At 62.8% G+C, this 18,573-nt stretch overlaps 1 protein-coding gene across 6 annotated transcripts in view; it reads right to left on the reverse strand.

Annotated features, from left to right (window-relative positions):
* Positions 1-289: 289 nt before the first annotated feature.
* The window catches only part of IL11RA (interleukin 11 receptor subunit alpha), a 77,503-nt gene continuing 59,219 nt past the window's right edge, over positions 290-18,573 (reverse strand). For 3 of the 6 annotated variants that reach the window (XM_050943628.1, XM_050943627.1, XM_050943629.1), the window contains exons 2-13: positions 16,149-16,248; positions 13,264-13,324; positions 12,695-12,882; positions 12,192-12,306; positions 7,906-7,938; positions 6,430-6,596; positions 6,035-6,198; positions 5,811-5,952; positions 5,001-5,096; positions 4,216-4,315; positions 2,228-2,310; positions 290-758 (exon numbers count right to left, since the gene is read on the reverse strand). In XM_050943628.1, the coding sequence (XP_050799585.1) occupies positions 742-758; positions 2,228-2,310; positions 4,216-4,315; positions 5,001-5,096; positions 5,811-5,952; positions 6,035-6,198; positions 6,430-6,596; positions 7,906-7,938; positions 12,192-12,306; positions 12,695-12,882; positions 13,264-13,324; positions 16,149-16,248 (1,266 nt within the window). In that variant the 3' untranslated portion in view covers positions 290-741. The remainder of the gene's footprint in view (positions 759-2,227; positions 2,311-4,215; positions 4,316-5,000; positions 5,097-5,810; positions 5,953-6,034; positions 6,199-6,429; positions 6,597-7,905; positions 7,939-12,191; positions 12,307-12,694; positions 12,883-13,263; positions 13,325-16,148; positions 16,249-18,573) is intronic. The other 3 variants (XM_050943631.1, XM_050943633.1, XM_050943632.1) reach the window with 3 other exon arrangements.

Genomic DNA, 18,573 nt, shown 5'->3' on the forward strand with positions numbered 1-18,573 from the left:
TGGGGCCCAGCTGTCAGGGCAAAGCAACCCCCCATGGCGCCAGGGCCCTCTATGGTGCCTGGAACAAGCAGCGGCAGGGCTGATGTGGGGGCCTGAAGGCTGGCGGGCAGGTGGCCCCCCCTCAGACCTCTCTTCCGGGGGGTCGAGCAATAACCAGCCCAGCCCCCACTGCCTCTGCCCCCGTGGCGCTGGGCACAGAGAGCCAGCCTGGACCCCGCTGTCACAACCCCCTTTATTGGGATCCCGGCACGCTGCCCCGAGGGACCGGACAAGCCCGGGGGCGGGGGGGGGGGGGAGACCTCCCAGCCACGGGAGGGTGGGGGTTCAGGGTGAGGAGGGATCAGTGTCACCCACACACGCCAGCTGGCATCCCCAGCCGGGCTCCCAATGTCCATGGATCCTCCAGGACACCATCCACACCTGGTAGCAGAGCAGGCTGGGTTGGGGTCCCCGTGCCCCCTTTCAGCTCCGTGGACGCCCCAGCGCTGCCCCCGCCTCAGCCCCCAGGCCAGTCCCCATCGGGTGCGGATCCAGCTCAAGTCCACACGCTGGCACCAGCAGCAGCACCCACAGCGCAGGGACGGACCATGGCACCGACCCCGCTGTCTGTCCCTGCGGCTCCCGGGTGTTGTCTCCCTCCACGCCAGCGAGTGTCTGTGCTGGGGTCCGGGCGCGGCGCTGGCAGGGGCGGGTGGCACAGTCCTGGGCGGGGCGGGCGAGCGGCAGCGTCTGCAGGTCCTGCTACAAGATCTGGGCTTCTGCGCAGAGGGAGAGAAGAGGTTGCAGGGGGAGGGGATCAGGGGACCTCCCGTGCCCCACTGATCGGCACTGCCCCATGCCCGTAGTCAGCCAGAACCGCCCTGCCTGTGGGCAGTGCCTGGCCTCCCGGCCCCAATCCCAATGCAGATGCTGCCCCCCGGCCTCATCCCAGCTCTGATCCAGCAACCCGCTGCCACCCTCTCAGCCCTGTCTCCCTGCCCCCATGCCATGCCCCCATGCCACTGCCTGCCCCCCTCACCTGCACCGTCCTGACATCCCGCACCCGGCTGTACAGGCCCACACGCTGCCCTGTCCCCACGGCCCGAGAGCCCAGCGCCACCCTCTGCTAGCCTATGCCAGCTCCGCGCTGCACCGTGCCACTCCATGCCATGGCACGCAGCGCCAGTTTGTTCCCCCACCCAGAGCCGTGGGGTCCCATAGCACCCCTGTGCAGCCCCACACCTGCCTGCCAGCCAGCCAGCACACTGCCCCATGCCCCCCCAACACAGCCCCACGCCCTCCCCCAATACAGCCCCACACCTGCCCGCCAGCCAGCACACTGTCCCATGCCCCCCCAACACAGCCCCACGCCCTCCCCCAATACAGCCCCACACCTGCCCGCCAGCCAGCACACTGCCCCATGCCCCCGACACAGCCACATGCTGCCCCAAGCCCTCCCCCAACACAGCCCCACACCCGCCCGCCAGTCAGCACACTGCCCCATGCCCCCCTGACACAGCCACATGCTGCCTCAAGCCCTCCCCCAACACAGCCCCACACCCGCCCGCCAACCAGCACACTGCCCCACGCCCCCCGACACAGCGTCACGCCTGCCCGCCAGCCAGCACGCTGCCCCACGCCCTCCCCCTGTGCAGCCCCATGCCAGCTACCTAGCATGCTGTCCCACCCCCCCGACACCGCCCCACGCCCACCTGCCAGCCAGCACGCTGCCCCACACCCCGACACAGCCCCACGCTCACCTGCCAGCCAGCACGCTGCCCCACACCCCCCCGACACAGCCCCACGCCCACCTGCCAGCCAGCACGCTGCCCCACACCCCGACACAGCCCCACACCCACCTGCCAACCAGCACGCTGCCCCACACCCCCCCGACACAGCCCCACGCCCACCTGCCAGCCAGTACGCTGCCCCACACCCCCCCGACACAGCCCCACGCCCACCTGCCAGCCAGCATGCTGCCCCACACCTCCCCGACACAGCCCCACGCCTACCTGCCAGCCAGCAGGCTGCCCCATGCCCCCCCGACACAGCCTCACGCTCCCCCGACACAGCCCCATGCCCGCCTGCCAGCCAGCAGGCTGCCCCACATCCCCCTGACACAGGCCCCACGCTCCTCCCCCAACACAGCCCCACGCCTGCCCACCAGCACACTGCCCTGCCCCCCCCCCCCCCCCCGGACACAGCCCCACACCCTTCCATTTTCCCCCCGGACCCCGAGATCACTCACTGGGCAGGGCTCTCATGTGCACGGCAGCTGCCAGGAAGTCGTGCTTCTTGGTCTCGTCTTTGCTGGGTTTTCTCAGACGGAGCCTGGGGGCAGAGCAGAGGGTTTGTGGGCGCTCAGGGGTCTCCACACACTGGCCATAGCTTCAGCCAGGCCCTCCGCAGCCCAGAGGGCACCCGGCCAGCTGCTGCAACCCCTTGCTCCATAACCCCTTACAAGGATTGGCACTCGGTACCCAGGAGTGTCCCCCCGGCTCACCAACCCCGGGGAAGTGGGGTCTAGCTGACTCTGCAGCATGGGGGGTTTCCCAGAGGTGTGGGGTGACCCTGGGGCACACGGCGGAGTCCCTAGCATGTGGGGTGACTTGGTGTGGATGACTCTGGGAAACACGGGGGGAGTTTCCCTGGGGTGTGGGGTGACCCTGGGGCACATGGAGAGGGTTTCCTCATGTGTGTGGTGACTCTGGATGTGGGGTAACTCTGGGGAACATGGGGGGAGTTTCCCTCGCATTGTGGGGTGACTATCTGGGGTGACCCTGGAGCATGGGGTGGTCCCTGGCTGTGCAGTGACCCTGGGGCACATGGGGGTTTCCCTGGCATGTGGGGTGACCAGCAAGGAGGGGTGGCTGGAAGGAGGGGTGCAGCCGGACACATGGCCCCGGGGAAGGGGGCACTTCAGCCTGGTAGGGATCCAGACCCATCGCCGGCTCCCACTATAGCCCAGAGACAATTTTCCCAGCCAGGCCCCCGTCCCCCCACCCCGAGCTTGGCCCTACCGAGCGCAGCAGGCCTGGGGCATGGCAGGACCTGGGCTAGGGGTGCTGGGATGCAGCCGGCTGGCAGTGGGGTGACGACAGACATGCACACGAGAGGACTGGGAACTGGGAGCCAAGAGCGGGGCTGGGCAGTGCCAGCTCAGGCTGCGTCCCTGCGGTGCCTGGCCAGTTCCAGCTTGAGGGGTTCCCTAGTGGTGCCACCCTCCCTTGCCACGTGCCCATGGCCTGGCATGAATCAGTGCAAAGCTGAGAGCTCCAGCCTGGAGCCCCTCGTCCACAGCCAGCTTCCCCATTCTGCCCTCCTTCCAGCCGGGTGCTCGTCCTCAGCCCGCCCGCTGCTGGTGCCTGCGGACGTCGGGGTGCCAAGGGCCCTGCCCACTGGGGTGAAGGGCTTGGCTGCCCTATTTCTCCTACAAAAAAACCACCCAGAGACCCGGCTCGCCTGACCGACTGCCTGCGAGCAGCCCAGGGGCTGCGGGTCGGGAGTGAGGGGCACCGGCGGGGATGGATGTGGGGGCACAGAGCTGGGAAAGCAGGGGCTGCAGGTTAGGCGTGAGGGGCACCAGCGGGACTGGGTGTGGGGGGCACAGGGCTGGGTGTGGGGGGCTGGGGCTGGGCTAACAGGGGCTGCGGGTCAGGAGTGAGGGGCCCCGGCAGGGCTGGGTGTGGGGGGCACAGGGCTAGCAGAGCAGGGGCTGCGGGTCAGGAGTGAGGGGCCCCGGCAGGGCTGGGTGTGGGGGGCACAGGGCTAGCAGAGCAGGGGCTGCGGGTCAGGAGTGAGGGGCCCCGGCAGGGCTGGGTGTGGGCTGGGTGTGGGGGGCTGGGGCTGGGCTAACAGGGGCTGCGGGTCAGGAGTGAGGGGCCCCGGCAGGGCTGGGTGTGGGGGGCACAGGGCTAGCAGAGCAGGGGCTGCGGGTCAGGAGTGAGGGGCCCCGGCAGGGCTGGGTGTGGGGGGCTGGGGCTCACTGCTGAGCTGCGTGTGGAGAAGCCGGTGGGATCACCGTTAACCATTTCACTGCTGATCAGAGGATGCGGGACAGGGGCTGGCAGATTCTCTTGCCCTCGCTATGTGGGGCAGAGCTCCATGGCATCACCGGCGGGTGGAGGGGACACGGCCGCATCGTGGCTGAGCCCAGAGGGTGAGCCCAGCACCCCTGCCCCTGCCCGCCCTGTGCTCCCGAAGGGCCCATCCCAGCCACGGGCGTGGGGCACCTACCAGACGGTGCTGGCGATGCCCAGGACCACGGCCAGGATGAAGAACGCGAAGATGCCGAGTGAGATCAGGATGGCCACCTTCTCCATGGGGTCGCTGCGATCTGCGGGGAGCGGGGATGGACGTCACTGCCAGGGGATGCCAGGGCACCCCAGCCACTTGCCTCGCCTTTAGTAAGGAGCACGTGCCCCATTCCCAGGGACAGCGGCTGGGCAGCTCATTCTGTGCCATGCTGACGGGTGGCTCATTCTGCCAAGCCAGGCTGCCTCACTGCGAACCTCAGCCCCTGCAGCTCCCCCTGCCCTGGGCAGCTCCTCACCCCTCAGACCCCGGGTGCTCATGCCCCCGCCCAGCCTGTCCCCACCCCAGGCTCTGGGTGTCCTTAACTCCCCCAAGGCCCACCTGGCTCCCAGGCTGACCCCGCCATGCCCTCTGCAGGGTGCGTGGCAGGGAGGGGACAGAGGCCAGGGGCTGGCGGGCCCAGCGGGGGTGAGGTGGGTGCAACCGGTGGGGATCTGGGTCCCCGCAGCGTGGAGATGGGCTCGCCCCATGGCACCCAGAGAAGGGGGCCAGTCTGCACGCTGGCTCCAGGGCTGCCCTCGCTGCCCCCAGGCATCTCAATCTATGCGGGACAGGTGTGGGCACGGCACCTTGCCAGGCTCTCACCCACCAGGGTGCCAGGCGCTGCCCACTGCACTGGCTGGGCCGGGATCTCGCCCTCACAGCCCCCTGCCTCCAGCATGGGCCCCAGTAGCCTTCCCTGACAGCACCGCGAGGGGGCCGCTCACCGATGGGCTCAGGGTTGGGGGCCAGCGAGGGCTCCTCGGCCGGGCTCTCCAGGCCGGCGTCAGTAGTGGCTTCATCACCTGGCGCCACGGTCAGGCCTGCAACCGAGGGCAGGAGAGAAGCAGGTTACTTGGGCCGGGGGCCGTACCAGGCTCGGGGGAGGGCAGGCGGGGGGCTGCAAGACCTTCACAGTGACAAGCGCTGCCCCCGGAGAAGCTTAGGGTACTGGCCCCTGGCAGAGTCCCCAGAGATGCCTTCCTGCCCCATCCCTACAGCCCTGACCCGAGCACCCCAGCCACCCCTCCTCACCTGGCCCTGGCCCGGCCGCCTCTCCTCACCTGGCCCAGCCGCCCCTCCTCACCCGGCTCTGGTCCGCCCGCCCCTCCTCACCTGGCCCTGGCCCAGCCGCCCATCCTCACCTGGCCCAGCCGCCCCTCCTCACCTGGCCCTGGCCCAGCCACTCCTCACCTGGCCATGGCCCAGCCGCCCATCCTCACCTGGCCCAGCCGCCCCTCCTCACCCGGCTCTGGCCCAGCCACTCCTCTTCACCTGGCTCTGGCCCGGCTGCCCCTCCTCACCTGGCCTGGCCTCCCCTTCTAATCTGGCCAGGCCGCCCTTCCTCACCCGGCCCTGGCCCAGCCACCCCTCTTCACTCGGCCCTGGCCTCCCCTCCTCACCTGGGCCTGGCCCAGCCGCCCCTCCTCACCTGGCCTTGGCCCAGCCGCCCCTCCTCACCTGGCCTTGGCCTCCCCTCCTCACCTGGCCTTGGCCCAGCCGCCCCTGCTCACCTGGCCCTGGCCTCCCCTCCTCACCTGGGCCAGGCGTGGCCCGCGCCTCGGCACTCCACTCGCTCCAGTTGCCGGCATCCAGGAAGTCCTTGGCGCCGACCTGCACCACGTGCTCCAGGCCGGAGAAGGCGTCGGTGATGACTTCAGAGAGGTTCACGGTCTCCACCTGGGCAGGGAGCGGGCAGAGGCTCGGACAAGAGGCCAGCCAGCCTCAGCTCCCCCCCAATCCCCTCGCCCCTGGCACTCACCGTGGACCAGGAGCCGTGCGCAACGGGCCGGTACTGGAGCCGGAACTTCAGCTGGAAGTGGGGCTCCTTGGGCCAGGAGGCCGGGTACTGCCAGCGGACCCGCAGCCGCCGCGGGGCCGACGGGACCGGCTCCACCACCAGCCCTTCCGGAGGGTCCGGCTTAACTGGACGGGGACAGACATGGGCAGCACTGTGAGCCCACACCGCTGGGCTCCCCCGGGGGCTTTACCGGGGTGGGGAGGGGAGGACCCCGGCACCCTCAGCCCAGTCCACCACAGACCCCCCACTCAGCACAACTCGGCCCCTTGGTGGCAGCCGCAGCCCAGGGGGACGGAGCGGCCTGCCGATGGGGCAGCCTGCCAGGCCGGGCCGGGGGTGGGTGGGGTGGCACTCACTGATGGCCTGCATGGTGACGTCGAGCAGCCGAAAGCTGGAGCCCAGCGGGTTCACCTCGGTGATGTTGAGCCGGTAGGAGCTCCAGAACTCACACTTGGGCACAGTGCAAGTGCGCGGGCGCCCGGGGTCCTGCACGCACGGCCCCACCTGGCTGCTCTGGGTCCTGCTGATGAGAGCACAGGGCAGTCGGTGCTGGGTGGCTGAGGCAGAGCTGGCAAACACAGCCAGGTCGGGGTGCCCAGGCCCCTGAGCCATGGCCCCGAAGTACCACGCACCTGCATTGCAAACCAGGAAAGCTGGGGGTGCCTATGTCCCAACTGCCCCCCATATTGCAGGCACAGCGGGCCCCCTTGCACCAAAGCACTGGGCCAGCCAGTCTGGATGGGCATGTACCAGGTAACCCCGTGCCCCGGCATGCCCTGCCACACACACACACACACACACACACACACACATTTTGCTCACCAGCCCCTCGTGCAAAGCTGTGCTGGCAGCCACACGGGCACCCAGGTGCAGGCACACCCCTGCGAGGGGCTGGCCCGTGCGTGGCACGCTCACACTCATGCATACAGCCCGTGCACTGACAGCCGGACCTTAGTACAGGGTCTAGGGCCCAAATGCCTGCGCCCAGCAGAGCAGCTGGCCTGGGAGCTGCAGCCAGTGAAGAGCAGCAAAGGGAAGGCAGGGCACAGAGGCCATGGGACGGGGTGCTCTGAGGATGGGGCAAGGGCCATGGTGTGGGGAGCCCCAGAGGAGGGCCGGGGCAGCAGTTCCGGCCAGGCCCCTTTTCCTCCGGTGGCTGGAAGGTGGGCTGGGCAGAGCTGCCGTGGTTCTCACGCGCTGGCACGACAGGAAACGGGCCGGGATCTTTATCGGCTTGGAACCTCCCACGGGGGCTGCAGGGTGATGTGTGGGGGCTGGATCGGGGGGGCACTGGGCCGTGCGCAGACAGGCTCTGGCTGTAAGGCTGAGACCCAGTTCCACAGGCCGGACACGGCGGGCCGGGGGTGAGCAGCTTCGTGCTGGGCAGAGGCTGTTGGCTGTGGGCAGAGCCGGGGCCCCTGGCAAAGGGCTGGCCAGGCTGCTGTGGGTCCAGGACTGAGGGGGGGTCTCTGAGTCCCTGGCCAGGAGCTCAGATCGTGGGAGGGGGTGCTCCAACTGCTCCAGAGTCTGCAGCCCCCCGTAGAGTGGGCAGTGCCAGGCAGGTTCCCCTGCCCAGCCCCATCCCTCGCCTGCCCTAGGGGTCGGGGTTCGTGCCCGGCCTCACTGCGGACGCGCTGGCTAATTCTGCTTATGCCATGCCAGGCTGGGCACTGGGCAGCACAGACACGGTGGCGTGGATTCAGAGCATCCCAGCAAGCGCAGCAGTGTCCTGGCACCATGCCAGCCATCCCGGGGCAAGCGCACCCTCAGAAGCTGCGAGCAGGCAGGGTCCGGACTAGGCTGTAGCGAGGAGAAGAGGGGTTGGGTCCTACCTCCATTTCTCGTCGCCCATCAGCAATTTCTTCCTGTTCGTGGAGAGAAACGGGAAGGCAGCCGATGAGTCTCGGGGCCCAGGAAGGGGCTTTGGAAACGTGCCAGCAAACCCAGCCAGGGGGCCAGGACCAGGGGCAGAGGTGGGATGGGAGAGGGCACCGCTGGCTGTGTGGCACCCAGCTGGCATTGGGGGCTCCAGCTGTCACTGGTCCTGGTGCCCAGAGGCGGGAGAGAACCGTGCGCCCAGCGGAACCCCCCGGGCACTGCAGGGAGGCCGGATGGAGTCAGCAGGGGGCGCTCTCCCCCCGGAGCCAACGCAGGTGCCCAGGCCACAGTGCAGCGCTAGGGGGCGCTGTGACACTGGCCACGTCCCTTGCACACCAGGGTCACTAGTGCTGCGCACCTGGAAGCTTGGCACTGCCTCAAGATGTGCCAGACCCCTGGGTCTGTACCAGGATTAGCCTGCCAGTTCCTAGGGCAGAGCCAGCGTTGCACCGTGCAGCCGTGAACATCAGCTCAAAAGCCGGGGGCAGAGCTGTCAGCACCAGGATCCCAGGTGGGACTCGTGGGGGCAGCGGGCGGGGGGAAGGATCCCGCTCGGTCTCTCGTCACTTCCCAGCCTAAACAGCGGTGTGGAGCTGCCCCATGTTGACAACAGCTGCTGTGCTCCACCCCAGAGGTGGCTGCATGTCTGGGCTGAGGGAAGCATGCATGTGACACTTGGCAAAGTGCCCAGCAGTGAAGAGGAATGACTGCCCCACAAGCAGCCCACTGGTGCCTCCTCGCCCCCCGACAGCCCTGCCCTGGCCCCAGCACCAAACCTCAGTCACATCACACGTCCACATGCCCAGGGGCAAGTCTGGGAATCCTGGGCCCCACCGGGGAAGACCCCGTCGTGCATGGCACTGGCCCGGGCCGTCTGGCTGCTGGTGATGTCCCGTGAAGGGACTGTGACGATGTGGGACTGTTCTTAATGTTTCATCTGCATACTGTGTGGGTGCCTCAGTTTCCCCTATGCAGTTCTTAAGTCTCCAGTGTGCATAGATGGCCGACACTTTGTGTCCTGGCAACAAATGGCTGGGGCCCTTCCCCTTCCCCCTGAAAGAGGATGCTAAAGGTGAACGAAGAGATCAGGTGACCTCCTGGCCCGGGAAAGAGACAAAGCCCAGAGAGGAGGGGCTGGAGGGGTTTCAGTTTGGAGCTGGTTGGGGACGAGGAGTGAGGGAGACTTGGGGGTCTGCCTTGTTGGGCCCCAGGATGGACCCGACTGAGGGGTCCGGTTCTCTGCACCTACAAGCTCTGTTTTAGACCCTGTTCCTGTCATTGAATAAACCTCTGTTTTACTGGCTGGCTGAAAGTCATGTCTGACTGCGAAGTTCGGGGGCTGGACCCTGTGGCTTCCCCAGGACCCCGCTGGGGCGGGCTCGCTGTGGGAAGCGCACGGAGGGGAGAGGCTGAATGCTCCAAGGAGAGACCCAGGAGGTGAAGCCGTGTGAGCTTCTTGCCCTGCAGACAGTCTGCTCCAAGGGAGAGGAGGCTCCCCAAAGTCCTGCCTGGCTTTGTGGGGAGCAGTTCCAGAGCATCGCCCAGGGACTCTGTGACACTATCTATCTACAGTGGAAGAGAAGCTGGATATAAGTCAGCAGTGTGTCCTTGTTGCCAAGAAGGCTAACGGCATTTTGGGCTGCATTAGAAGGGGCATTGCCAGCAGATCAAGGGAAGTGATTGTTCCCCTCTATTCGGCATTGGGGAGGCCACATCTGGATATTGCGTCAAGTTTTGGGCCCCACACTACAAGAAGGATGTGGACAAATTGGAAAGACTCCAGCGGAAGGCAATGAAAATGATTAGGGGGCTGGAGCACATGACTTATGAGGAGAGGCTGAGGGATCTGGGATTGTTTAGTCTGCAGGAGAGAAGAGTGAGGGGGGATTTGATAGCTGATTTCAACTACCTGAAAGGGGGGTTCCAAAGAGGATGGAGCTCGGCTGTTCTCAGTGGTGGCAGATGACAGAACAAGGAGCAATGGTCTCAAGTTGCAGTGGGGGAAGTCTAGGCTGGATATTAGGAAACACTATTTCCCTAGGAGGGTAGTGAAGCACTGGAATGGGTTACCTAGGGAGGTGGGGGGATCTCCTTCCTTAGAAGTTTTTAAGGTCAGGCCTGACAAAGCCCTGGCTGGGATGATTTAGTTGGGGATTGGTTCTGCTTCGAGCAGGGAGTGGGACTAGATACCTCCTGAGGTCCCTTCCTACCCTGCTAGTCTATGATCCTAGGATCTATCTGCTCCGGTTCTGGCGAATGACTTCATTCACACACTAGCAGCCAGAGGCACTCGGCCACTCCCTGGCTTTGCCTTTTCCAGCACTCCCAGTGCTTTCCATCCTCGCTTCCAAACTGATCCTCGTGCAGATTCTCCACCCAACCCACCCCCGCGGTTTGCCTGGGGAGCGCTCTGCTCGCCCAGCCAGCATTCCAGGGGGCGGGGTGATGGCGCTGGGCCGTGAACAGGACCTTCCCAGCTCTGACTTCCACCGGTGCCAGCAGCCACCCTGGGCCGGATTTCTGCCTCGTGAAAGCCGCACTCCGGGCATGGGACTGAACCGGCTCCAGGCGCCTGGCCACGAATCCCCAGCTCTGGGGTTGTTTTAACTGAAGGAAACAGGTTCCTCGAGCATGCGCCCTGCAGCAGCCGCCAGAAAACGCCACTTGGCCTATTTTAATAAGCAGGGTTGGGTTCACAGAATCCCTGTCGGATCACTGAGAACTGATAATGAAAAACACGATTCTCTTCTATTTCCCCAATGCCTGTCATCCGTGCGGGCCTCAAAGCACTTCCTGAGTGACAGGCGGCAAACCTCAGTCACTCCGATCTCAGCCCATCTGCAAAACCACCTCACCCTCCTGTTTGTATTTTGTGTAACATAGGATGAGGGATTCAGGATAATCATGTCGTATGTATTCAGTGTATTGCTGTGCGGTATGACTGGGTTGGATTCTGCTGCCACCCTAACTGGAAAGCAGCAAGGAACGATCCTGGGTCATTGGAAAAAACACATCAGCAAGGCTGCCTGTGTCTGAACTGATGGTAAGGCAGGAACAGAGCAGAACAGTCCTTATGGTTGATTTTGGTACCTTTGGTCTTAGGCTAAGTTTTCATTGCAGTATTTGCTAGAAGGTCTTGTTTCTTATCTGCAGTGCAAACGGTTGTGTAAAGTTCTTTTGTAATCCCTTCAGTAACCATACAACCCTTTCCAGAGTGGATCCTGTCTGAAATCCTCTGGGCAATTGTTTGGGGTGAGTAAAGGAGGGGGCATGGTAAAAGCCATCCCAGATGGCCAGATGGACAGGAAGAAGTGAGAGACTTGGAGAGACAGCAGGAAACATCCATTGTCTGTGATGCTAAACGAGTTAGCAGCATTGACAACCTCAGAGGTGAGGCAAACGCTCCGCCTCCCCCCCCCCAAGGTGAGACAAGAATCAGAGATAACAGTGGAAAACCCTAAGAAAGGACTAATAATTACAGAATGACAATGCAAAAGCCAGAGACTAAAATGAGCATTTACAGGTATAAAGCTGGGGTGTTTGCCACTGAACTCTGGGTTCAGTCCTGCAAAGCCTCAGAGCATTGGATTGCGACCGACAGAGGCCAGCTCCTCTCTCCTGCACAATCTAAGCAGCCATTAGAGTGACTGGAGCTACGAGAGACTGGGAACTATAGAACCATCTGCACAGAGAGAGAGAGAGAGAGAGAGAGAGAGAGTGTGTGTGTGAGAGAGAGAGTAGGGCTGTGTGTGTGTGTGTGTGTGTGTGTGTGTGTGTGTGTGTGTGTGTGTGTGTGTGTGTGTGTGTGTGTGTGTGTGTGTGTGATTAAAGGCAGATGCTAACTGATGTATTTTCAATACATACAGCGTGTTGCCTTTTCCCATGTGCTTCTTATAAGCATAACACTCCTGGGGACAAAATGCCTCCAGGCGCCTTGAGAATCAGCCAAACTCGGAGCCATTCATCAGCAATACTTTTACAGCCCCCCTCATCTCATCTGCATAAACAAGGTTGGACTCTGCCTCTCCCCTGAACTGCAGCCAAGTCTGGGGTGGAGCACAGTGTGTAGGAACGCTGCACAGCGCGTGAGGCCAGGACGTGACAAGGAATCCCGTCTGCAGGGAGAACTGAAGGTGTTCCCCGAGCTGAGGCCGGGCGAGGCCGCCGTGGCTAACGCCCAAAAGTGAGTGGCATTCCCCATCCACCCCCTGCCTACTCTGCACACATGGCCCAGCCCTACCGGTAGGTGGTGATGTATCTGGTGGGGAGGAACGTCTCCACGCTGGGTGTCCAGGAACAGGAGAAATTCTCATAGTCAGAAGCTCGGCAGGTGACGGACGGGATCCCGGGCAGGTCTGGTGCCGGAGGGGAGGAGACATTCAGGGGACTCTCCAGGGGCCCCCAACAAACCAGAGCCTCCCGCCCTGACACCCTGGGCTTTGGGCTGTACTGTGGTGAGAGGACACTAGGGGGCGCTGTGCTGAACAGCACTGGGCTGGGTACCAGTGTCCCGGATGGAGCCAAGGGCGCCCATGGGGGTGCCGAGGTGAACGGATGGGGGGGCGCTGCCCGCTGAGGCCTATCCCCTGGCCATGGAGCAGACACAGGGAGCAGGCAGCCCACGCCCAGCACAACCGGCCTCCCGATGGCACGGAAAGCAGCAAGCTGGGCCAGTCAGGTCCCAGAAGGGGCATCCCTGTGCCCAGCCCTGCCCCCCGGGGCCCCGCTTGGGAGCTGACTTACAGCCCAGCCAGAGGAAGATGGAGCGGAGGAGCTGCCCGGTCCCGTCATGGCAGCTGTAGGCTCCTCCCGCAGCAAGCTCGGCCTGTGGCAGCAGCAGGTCGCCGTCCCGCAGGATGCAGCCCTCTGGGAGCGCGGCCGCCCTGTCCCGCCGCCACTCCACCTCCGAGCTGGGGACAAGAGGCTGGGCACTTGGTTAGCGAGAGAGAGAGGGCCTGGCTCCAGGGCAGAACCGCTGGCACCTGGCACTGCCATGTCCAGACCCAGCAGGGCTGGTGTGAGAGCACAGGAATAGCAGGGGATGCAGGTTGGGAGTGAGGGGCACTGGCAGAGCTGGGGTCGCAGGGGGCTGCAGGTCAGGAGTGAGGGGCAGTGCAGAGCTGGGGGGTGTGGGACCCAGGGCTGGGGTTGCAGGGGGCTGCGAGTTGGGAGAGAGGGGTACCGGCAGAGCTGGGGGGTTGGGGTCGGGGTCCCCCCTCCACCCCTCCCACTGGAGCTGGATCCGTTCCAGCCCTGGTGTGAGCAGATCTGGACCCAGAACCGGGCACCCTCCCGCGCCCCAGGGGACCTACCGTCCGGGGGGGCTGGCACACGACAGGATGACGTCCGCTCCCACCTGGCCATACTGCACACCTGGAACGGGCACAGAGCGGAGCGTGAGCAGGTGCCGTGGGGGGCAGAGGGGGCGGCTCCAGGGGCTGATTGGGAGGCAGAGACCAGCCAGACCTGCAGGTCAGAGGGCGATGCTGCTGCCCCGTGCTTCCCACGCTCAGGCAGGAGCTGAGGGGGGGTGTCTGCAGAGCCCAGCCCCTGCCTGGGGATCCCCTGCCCCGGGACCCCTTTGTAGAACTGATAAATGAAATTGTTTTTAATTGTTCACTTTATTAATCTACATGCATCTGACGAAGTGGGTATTCACCCACGAAAGCTCATGCTCCAAAACATCTGTTAGTCTATAAGGTGCCACAGGATCCTTTGCCACGTTATTAATGTAACTTCTGTTCACCATTCATTACACTTGCCTACACTGTAACTTCTGTTCACCGTTTGCAATAGTGTAATTCAAACCCCATTTTAAGACACTCGCTCCATTTTGTAAAAGCTTCCTCCAATCTTCATTTTTGCAAACCTGCTGTAATCTTATTAGTTTAGTTTAGCTGTGTGACTGAGGTATGGATGGATGATGGACTCAACCTCCAGCTCCAGCCTGTCCTGATGAAACAGAGTTCAAACCCCACCGGCTGAAGATGCAGACAAGAGCCCTAACAAAGTAAGAAGAGTCCACCCTAAACAGAACAGGTACAACGGAAGGAAGATCAAAGCCAGGTCCCAGGGTGAAAGTCCCCTGCAATTGACGGGTGATCAGTCACCAAACCCAGAGGCAGCCTGACACAGCAAGACCTAGAAACTCTGGATTCAAACTCAAGCCTACACAAAGGATGGGTGAGATGGGAGATTTTGGACGGTAACATTCTGCTGCCAACATGGAAGGGCATCGGTGCAGGCCCAACAGAGACCCAGCTCGTCCTTGCACCCTGGCTTTCCTGGCCAGTTACCGCCACCAGCTATGAACCCAAGCTGCAAAATCAAGCCACGAACTCAAGCTATGTCCAGGACTAGTAACTATGCAGCAGCTGCAAAACGTCTGGGAGGTGTGTGTGCGCGCGTGTGTGTGTGTATTAGGTATAATGTGTGTGTATAAGGATTAAGATATTAGTTATTGGTCATAAATCAAATTGTTATCATAATAAATGTAGCATCTTTGTCTTGCCCCCTGAAAAGATCCTGTGTAGTTTTGTCTGTATAACACCTTCCCACCCGTCCCCCAGAGCCCAACCCTCCCCTGGGGAGCCCCTGCCCCAGGACCTCCCCCATCCCCCGCTAGAGCCCAGCCCACAATCCGAGACTCCTTCCCTCCGCTCCCCCCAGAGCCCAGCCCCCGCCTGGGGAGCCCCCCGCCCTGGGAGCCCTTCCCTCCCCGCCCCAAGCCCAGCCCCAGGACCTCTTTCCTCCCATCCCCTTTCCCCCAGAGCCCAGCCCCCTGCCCGGGAATCCCCTGCCCTGGGACAGGTCTCCTCTCCCACAGCCCTCCCCACTCCAACATGGCTACTTACAAATGTGGAACTGAAGGGGCCCTAAAAGCAAGTGACACTGGCCAGACCCCGCAGCCGCCGTGGGAGGGTCCTGGCCCAGGAAAGCAGAGCGGAGGTGGGGCAGCGGGGATCACCAGAGCTGGGTGGGGAGAGGAACAGCAGAGGGCTGCAGGTCAGGAGTGAGGGGCACTGGCACAGCTGAGCGGGGTGCAGAGGAAAGGGGAGGCCTGGGGCTGGGATAACAGGGTGTGGCAAACTGGGAATGTTCTTAATGTTGCTCTGAATACTGTGTTGGTGCCTCAGTGTCCCCTATGCAGTTCTTAATATTTAGGTGGTGGGATAAGGGTGTGTGATTGCTGCAGAGCAAAGGGCCAGTGCACCTAAATGCCTGGCACTCTGTCTCCTAGCCACTGATGGCCTGGGCCCCTCCTCTGCAAAGGTGCCAACTGAAGGTGTTGGAGACAAAGACGTCAGGTGACCTCCTGGCCCTGGGAAAGGGGCTGAGCAGAGAGGAGGGGCTGGAGGGGGTTGTTGGTCTGGAGCTGGCTGAGGGCGGACGTGGGGGTCTGGCTCACTGCCCCCCAGAATGGACCTGGCCGAGGGGTCCGGTTCGCTGTATCTACAAGCTCTGTGTTAGACCCTGTTCCTGTCATCGAATAAACCTCTGTGTTACTGGCTGGCTGAGAGTCACGTCTGACTGCGAAGTGGAGGTGCAGGACCCTTTGGCTTCCCCAGGACCCCGCCTGGGCAGGCTCGCTGTGGGAAGTGCACGGAGGGACAGAGGATGCTGAATGCTCGAAGGAGAGACCCAGGAGGTGAAGCCGTGTGAGCTTCTTGCCCTGCAGACAGTCTGCTCCGAGGGAGAGGAGGCTCCCCAAGGTCCTGCCTGGCTTTGTGGGGAGCAGTTCCAGAGCATCGCCCGGGGACCCTGTGACACAGGGGGCTGCGGGTCGGGAGTGAGGGGTACCGGCACAGCTGAGCGGGGGGGCGGAGGAAAGGGGAGGCCCAAGGCTGGGATAACAGGGGGTTGCGGGTCGGGAGTGAGGGGCACCGCCAGAGCTGGTATAGAAGAGAGGATGAACTGCCGGGTTATTTAGCCTGAAAGCAGGACCACGCTGGGCCCCCCCTCCAGCAGCCTGGCCATTGCTGGGAGGTCACAAGGGTGGATGCTCTGAGCAGGTTTCTCATCCTGGTTCTGACCCTGACTAGTTCCAGGACCGGGGGGAAATTTACCGTGCCCCAGTTTCCCCACGTGTAAACTGGGGATGGTCCTACTGAGCGCCCACCTGGGGGGTTGTGGGGGCCAGTGCTGTGCTGTGCTTGGCTTGCATGGCTGGTAGGAGCCAAGCCTTCCTCCCACTCACCTTCCTCTCGCCAGTCTTCCCCTACGGCGACCGAGGCCGACACCAGGGCTGCAGCCAGAAGCACCATCACCTTTCTGAGGCCTGGGGTGGGAGCGCACATCTGGGGGTAGAGAAAACACCCCATTACCCCAGCGCAGAGTCCCCTGCGCCCAGCCACTCCCACGCACAGACCTTTGCTCTGGTCGCACCGGCCAGGGCTGGGCTCCAGCAACCACTGGCCAGGAACGGGGCTGGCCCTGGCCAGGGCTGCCTGTCCCAGAGCCCTCACCCTGCGGGAAACAGCCCCACGCCGAGCCAGGGTCCCGGGCTTCCCTGTGTATCAGATCAGTCCCAGGGAAATCAAACAGAGGGCAGCAGGCACACATAGGCATGGACGCACACAACCCTGTGTGCACACAGCCTTACACACACACAGTCCTGAACACACACACACACACACACACACACAGCCCAAACACACATACACGGCCCTGAACACACACACATACGCACACACACACGGCCCTGAACACACACACACACACACACAGCCGTACATGCGCACACACAGCCCTACACACACACACACACACACACACACAGCCACACGGCCCTGAATACACACACACACACACACACACACACACACACAGCCCTCCATACACACACAGCCCTGAACACACAGCCCTATACACACACACACACACGGCCCTGAACACACGCACACACACACACACACACACACACGGCCCTGAATACCCACAGACACATGGCCCTGAACACATACCCCTACTGTCACCAAGTGTGGGGCAGTCCAGCCCTGCACCCCTCTTCCTGGGACCCACAGTGACTCTCAGCCAGCCAGTAAAACAGAAGGTTTATTGGAGGCACAACCAGGACCCCTCAATCAAACCCCTCTGGGGGTCCAGGAAGCTTAATCCGCTGAATTCCCCTCACCCAGCCCAAAACCGAAACTAAAACTCCCCTCCTCCAGCCGGCCCCTTCCTTCGTCCAGCTTCCCAGGCCAAGGTGCTAACCCCCTCCCCCCTACCTGGCTCAGGTTACAGGCTTAAAGATCCTGTCCCTCACCTAAAGACATCCCCAGCTCTCCCATCCCCCACACAGACAGCCCCTACTCCATCACCTCTCTCCCCCCTTCGAGACTGAACTGAGCGGGGTCACTCTGCCCAGTGACCTGGGGAAGTTCAGGGTCCCCTCTCTGGGACAACGTGTCCGCTGTCAGGTTGGCACTTCCCTTCACATGGACCACGTCCATGTCATAGTCCTGCAGGAGCAGGCTCCAGCTCAGGAGCTTGGCGTTGGCTCCTTTCATCTGGTGCACCCAGGTCAGGGGAGAGTGGTCAGTGTACACGGTGAAGTGTCGCCCAAAGAGATATGGCTCTAGCTTCTTAAGGGCCCACACCATGGCCAGGCATTCCTTCTCGATAGCCGCGTAGTTCTGCTCCCGGGATAGCAACTTCTTGCTCAGGTACACGATGGGGTGTCTCTCCCCCTTTTCATCCTCCTGCATTAACACTGCCCCTAGTCCCGTGTCTGAGGCATCAATGAACACCATAAAGGGCTTGTCAAAGTCTGGGTTTGCTAGAACTGGGCCACTAACCAGAGCCTCCTTCAGCGCCCGGAGAGTCTGCTGGCACTGCTCTGTCCAGACCACCTTGTCTGGCTTCCCCTTCCTGCACAGCTCAGTGACGGGGGCGGCCATGGCACTAAAGTGGGGCACAAACCTTCGATAGTACCCCACCATCCCAATAAAGGCCTGGACCAGCTTTTTGGTTTGGGGAGCAGGCCAGTCTCTGATCACCTCCACCTTGGCTGGTTCCGGCTTCAGGCAGCCGCTCCCCACCCGATGGCCCAGGTAAGATACTTCAGCCATCCCCATCTTGCACTTCTCAGCCTTTACGGTTAACCCAGCCTCCCGGAGTCGGTTCAGCACTTGTTTAACCTGGAACATGTGGTCCTTCCAGGTCTGGCTAAAGATGCAGATGTCATCAATATATGCCACGGCAAAACTCTCCATCCCCCTCAGTAGCTGATCTACCAGGCGCTGGAAGGTGGCCGGTGCTCCCTTGAGGCCGAAGGGCAGGGTCAGAAACTCATAGAGCCCAAGAGGGGTGATAAAGGCTGACTTCAGCCTGGCATCTGCGTCCAGCGGCACTTGCCAGTAGCCCTTGGTAAGATCCATGGTGGTGAGCTACCGAGAGCCTCCCAGCTTGTCTAGGAGCTCATCAGGCCTGGGCATGGGGTAGGCATCAGATACGGTGATGGCATTGAGCTTTCGATAGTCCACACAGAACCGGATTGACCCGTCCTTCTTGGGGACCAGCACCACTGGTGAGGCCCAAGGGCTGGAGGATGACTGGATCCCCCCAAGGCCAATATGTCCCTGACCTCTCTTTCTAGGTCCTGGGCAGTTTTCCCAGTGACC

The sequence above is a fragment of the Gopherus flavomarginatus genome, chromosome 3 (genome assembly GCF_025201925.1).
Source record: "Gopherus flavomarginatus isolate rGopFla2 chromosome 3, rGopFla2.mat.asm, whole genome shotgun sequence".
Lineage (NCBI taxonomy): Eukaryota > Metazoa > Chordata > Testudines > Testudinidae > Gopherus > Gopherus flavomarginatus.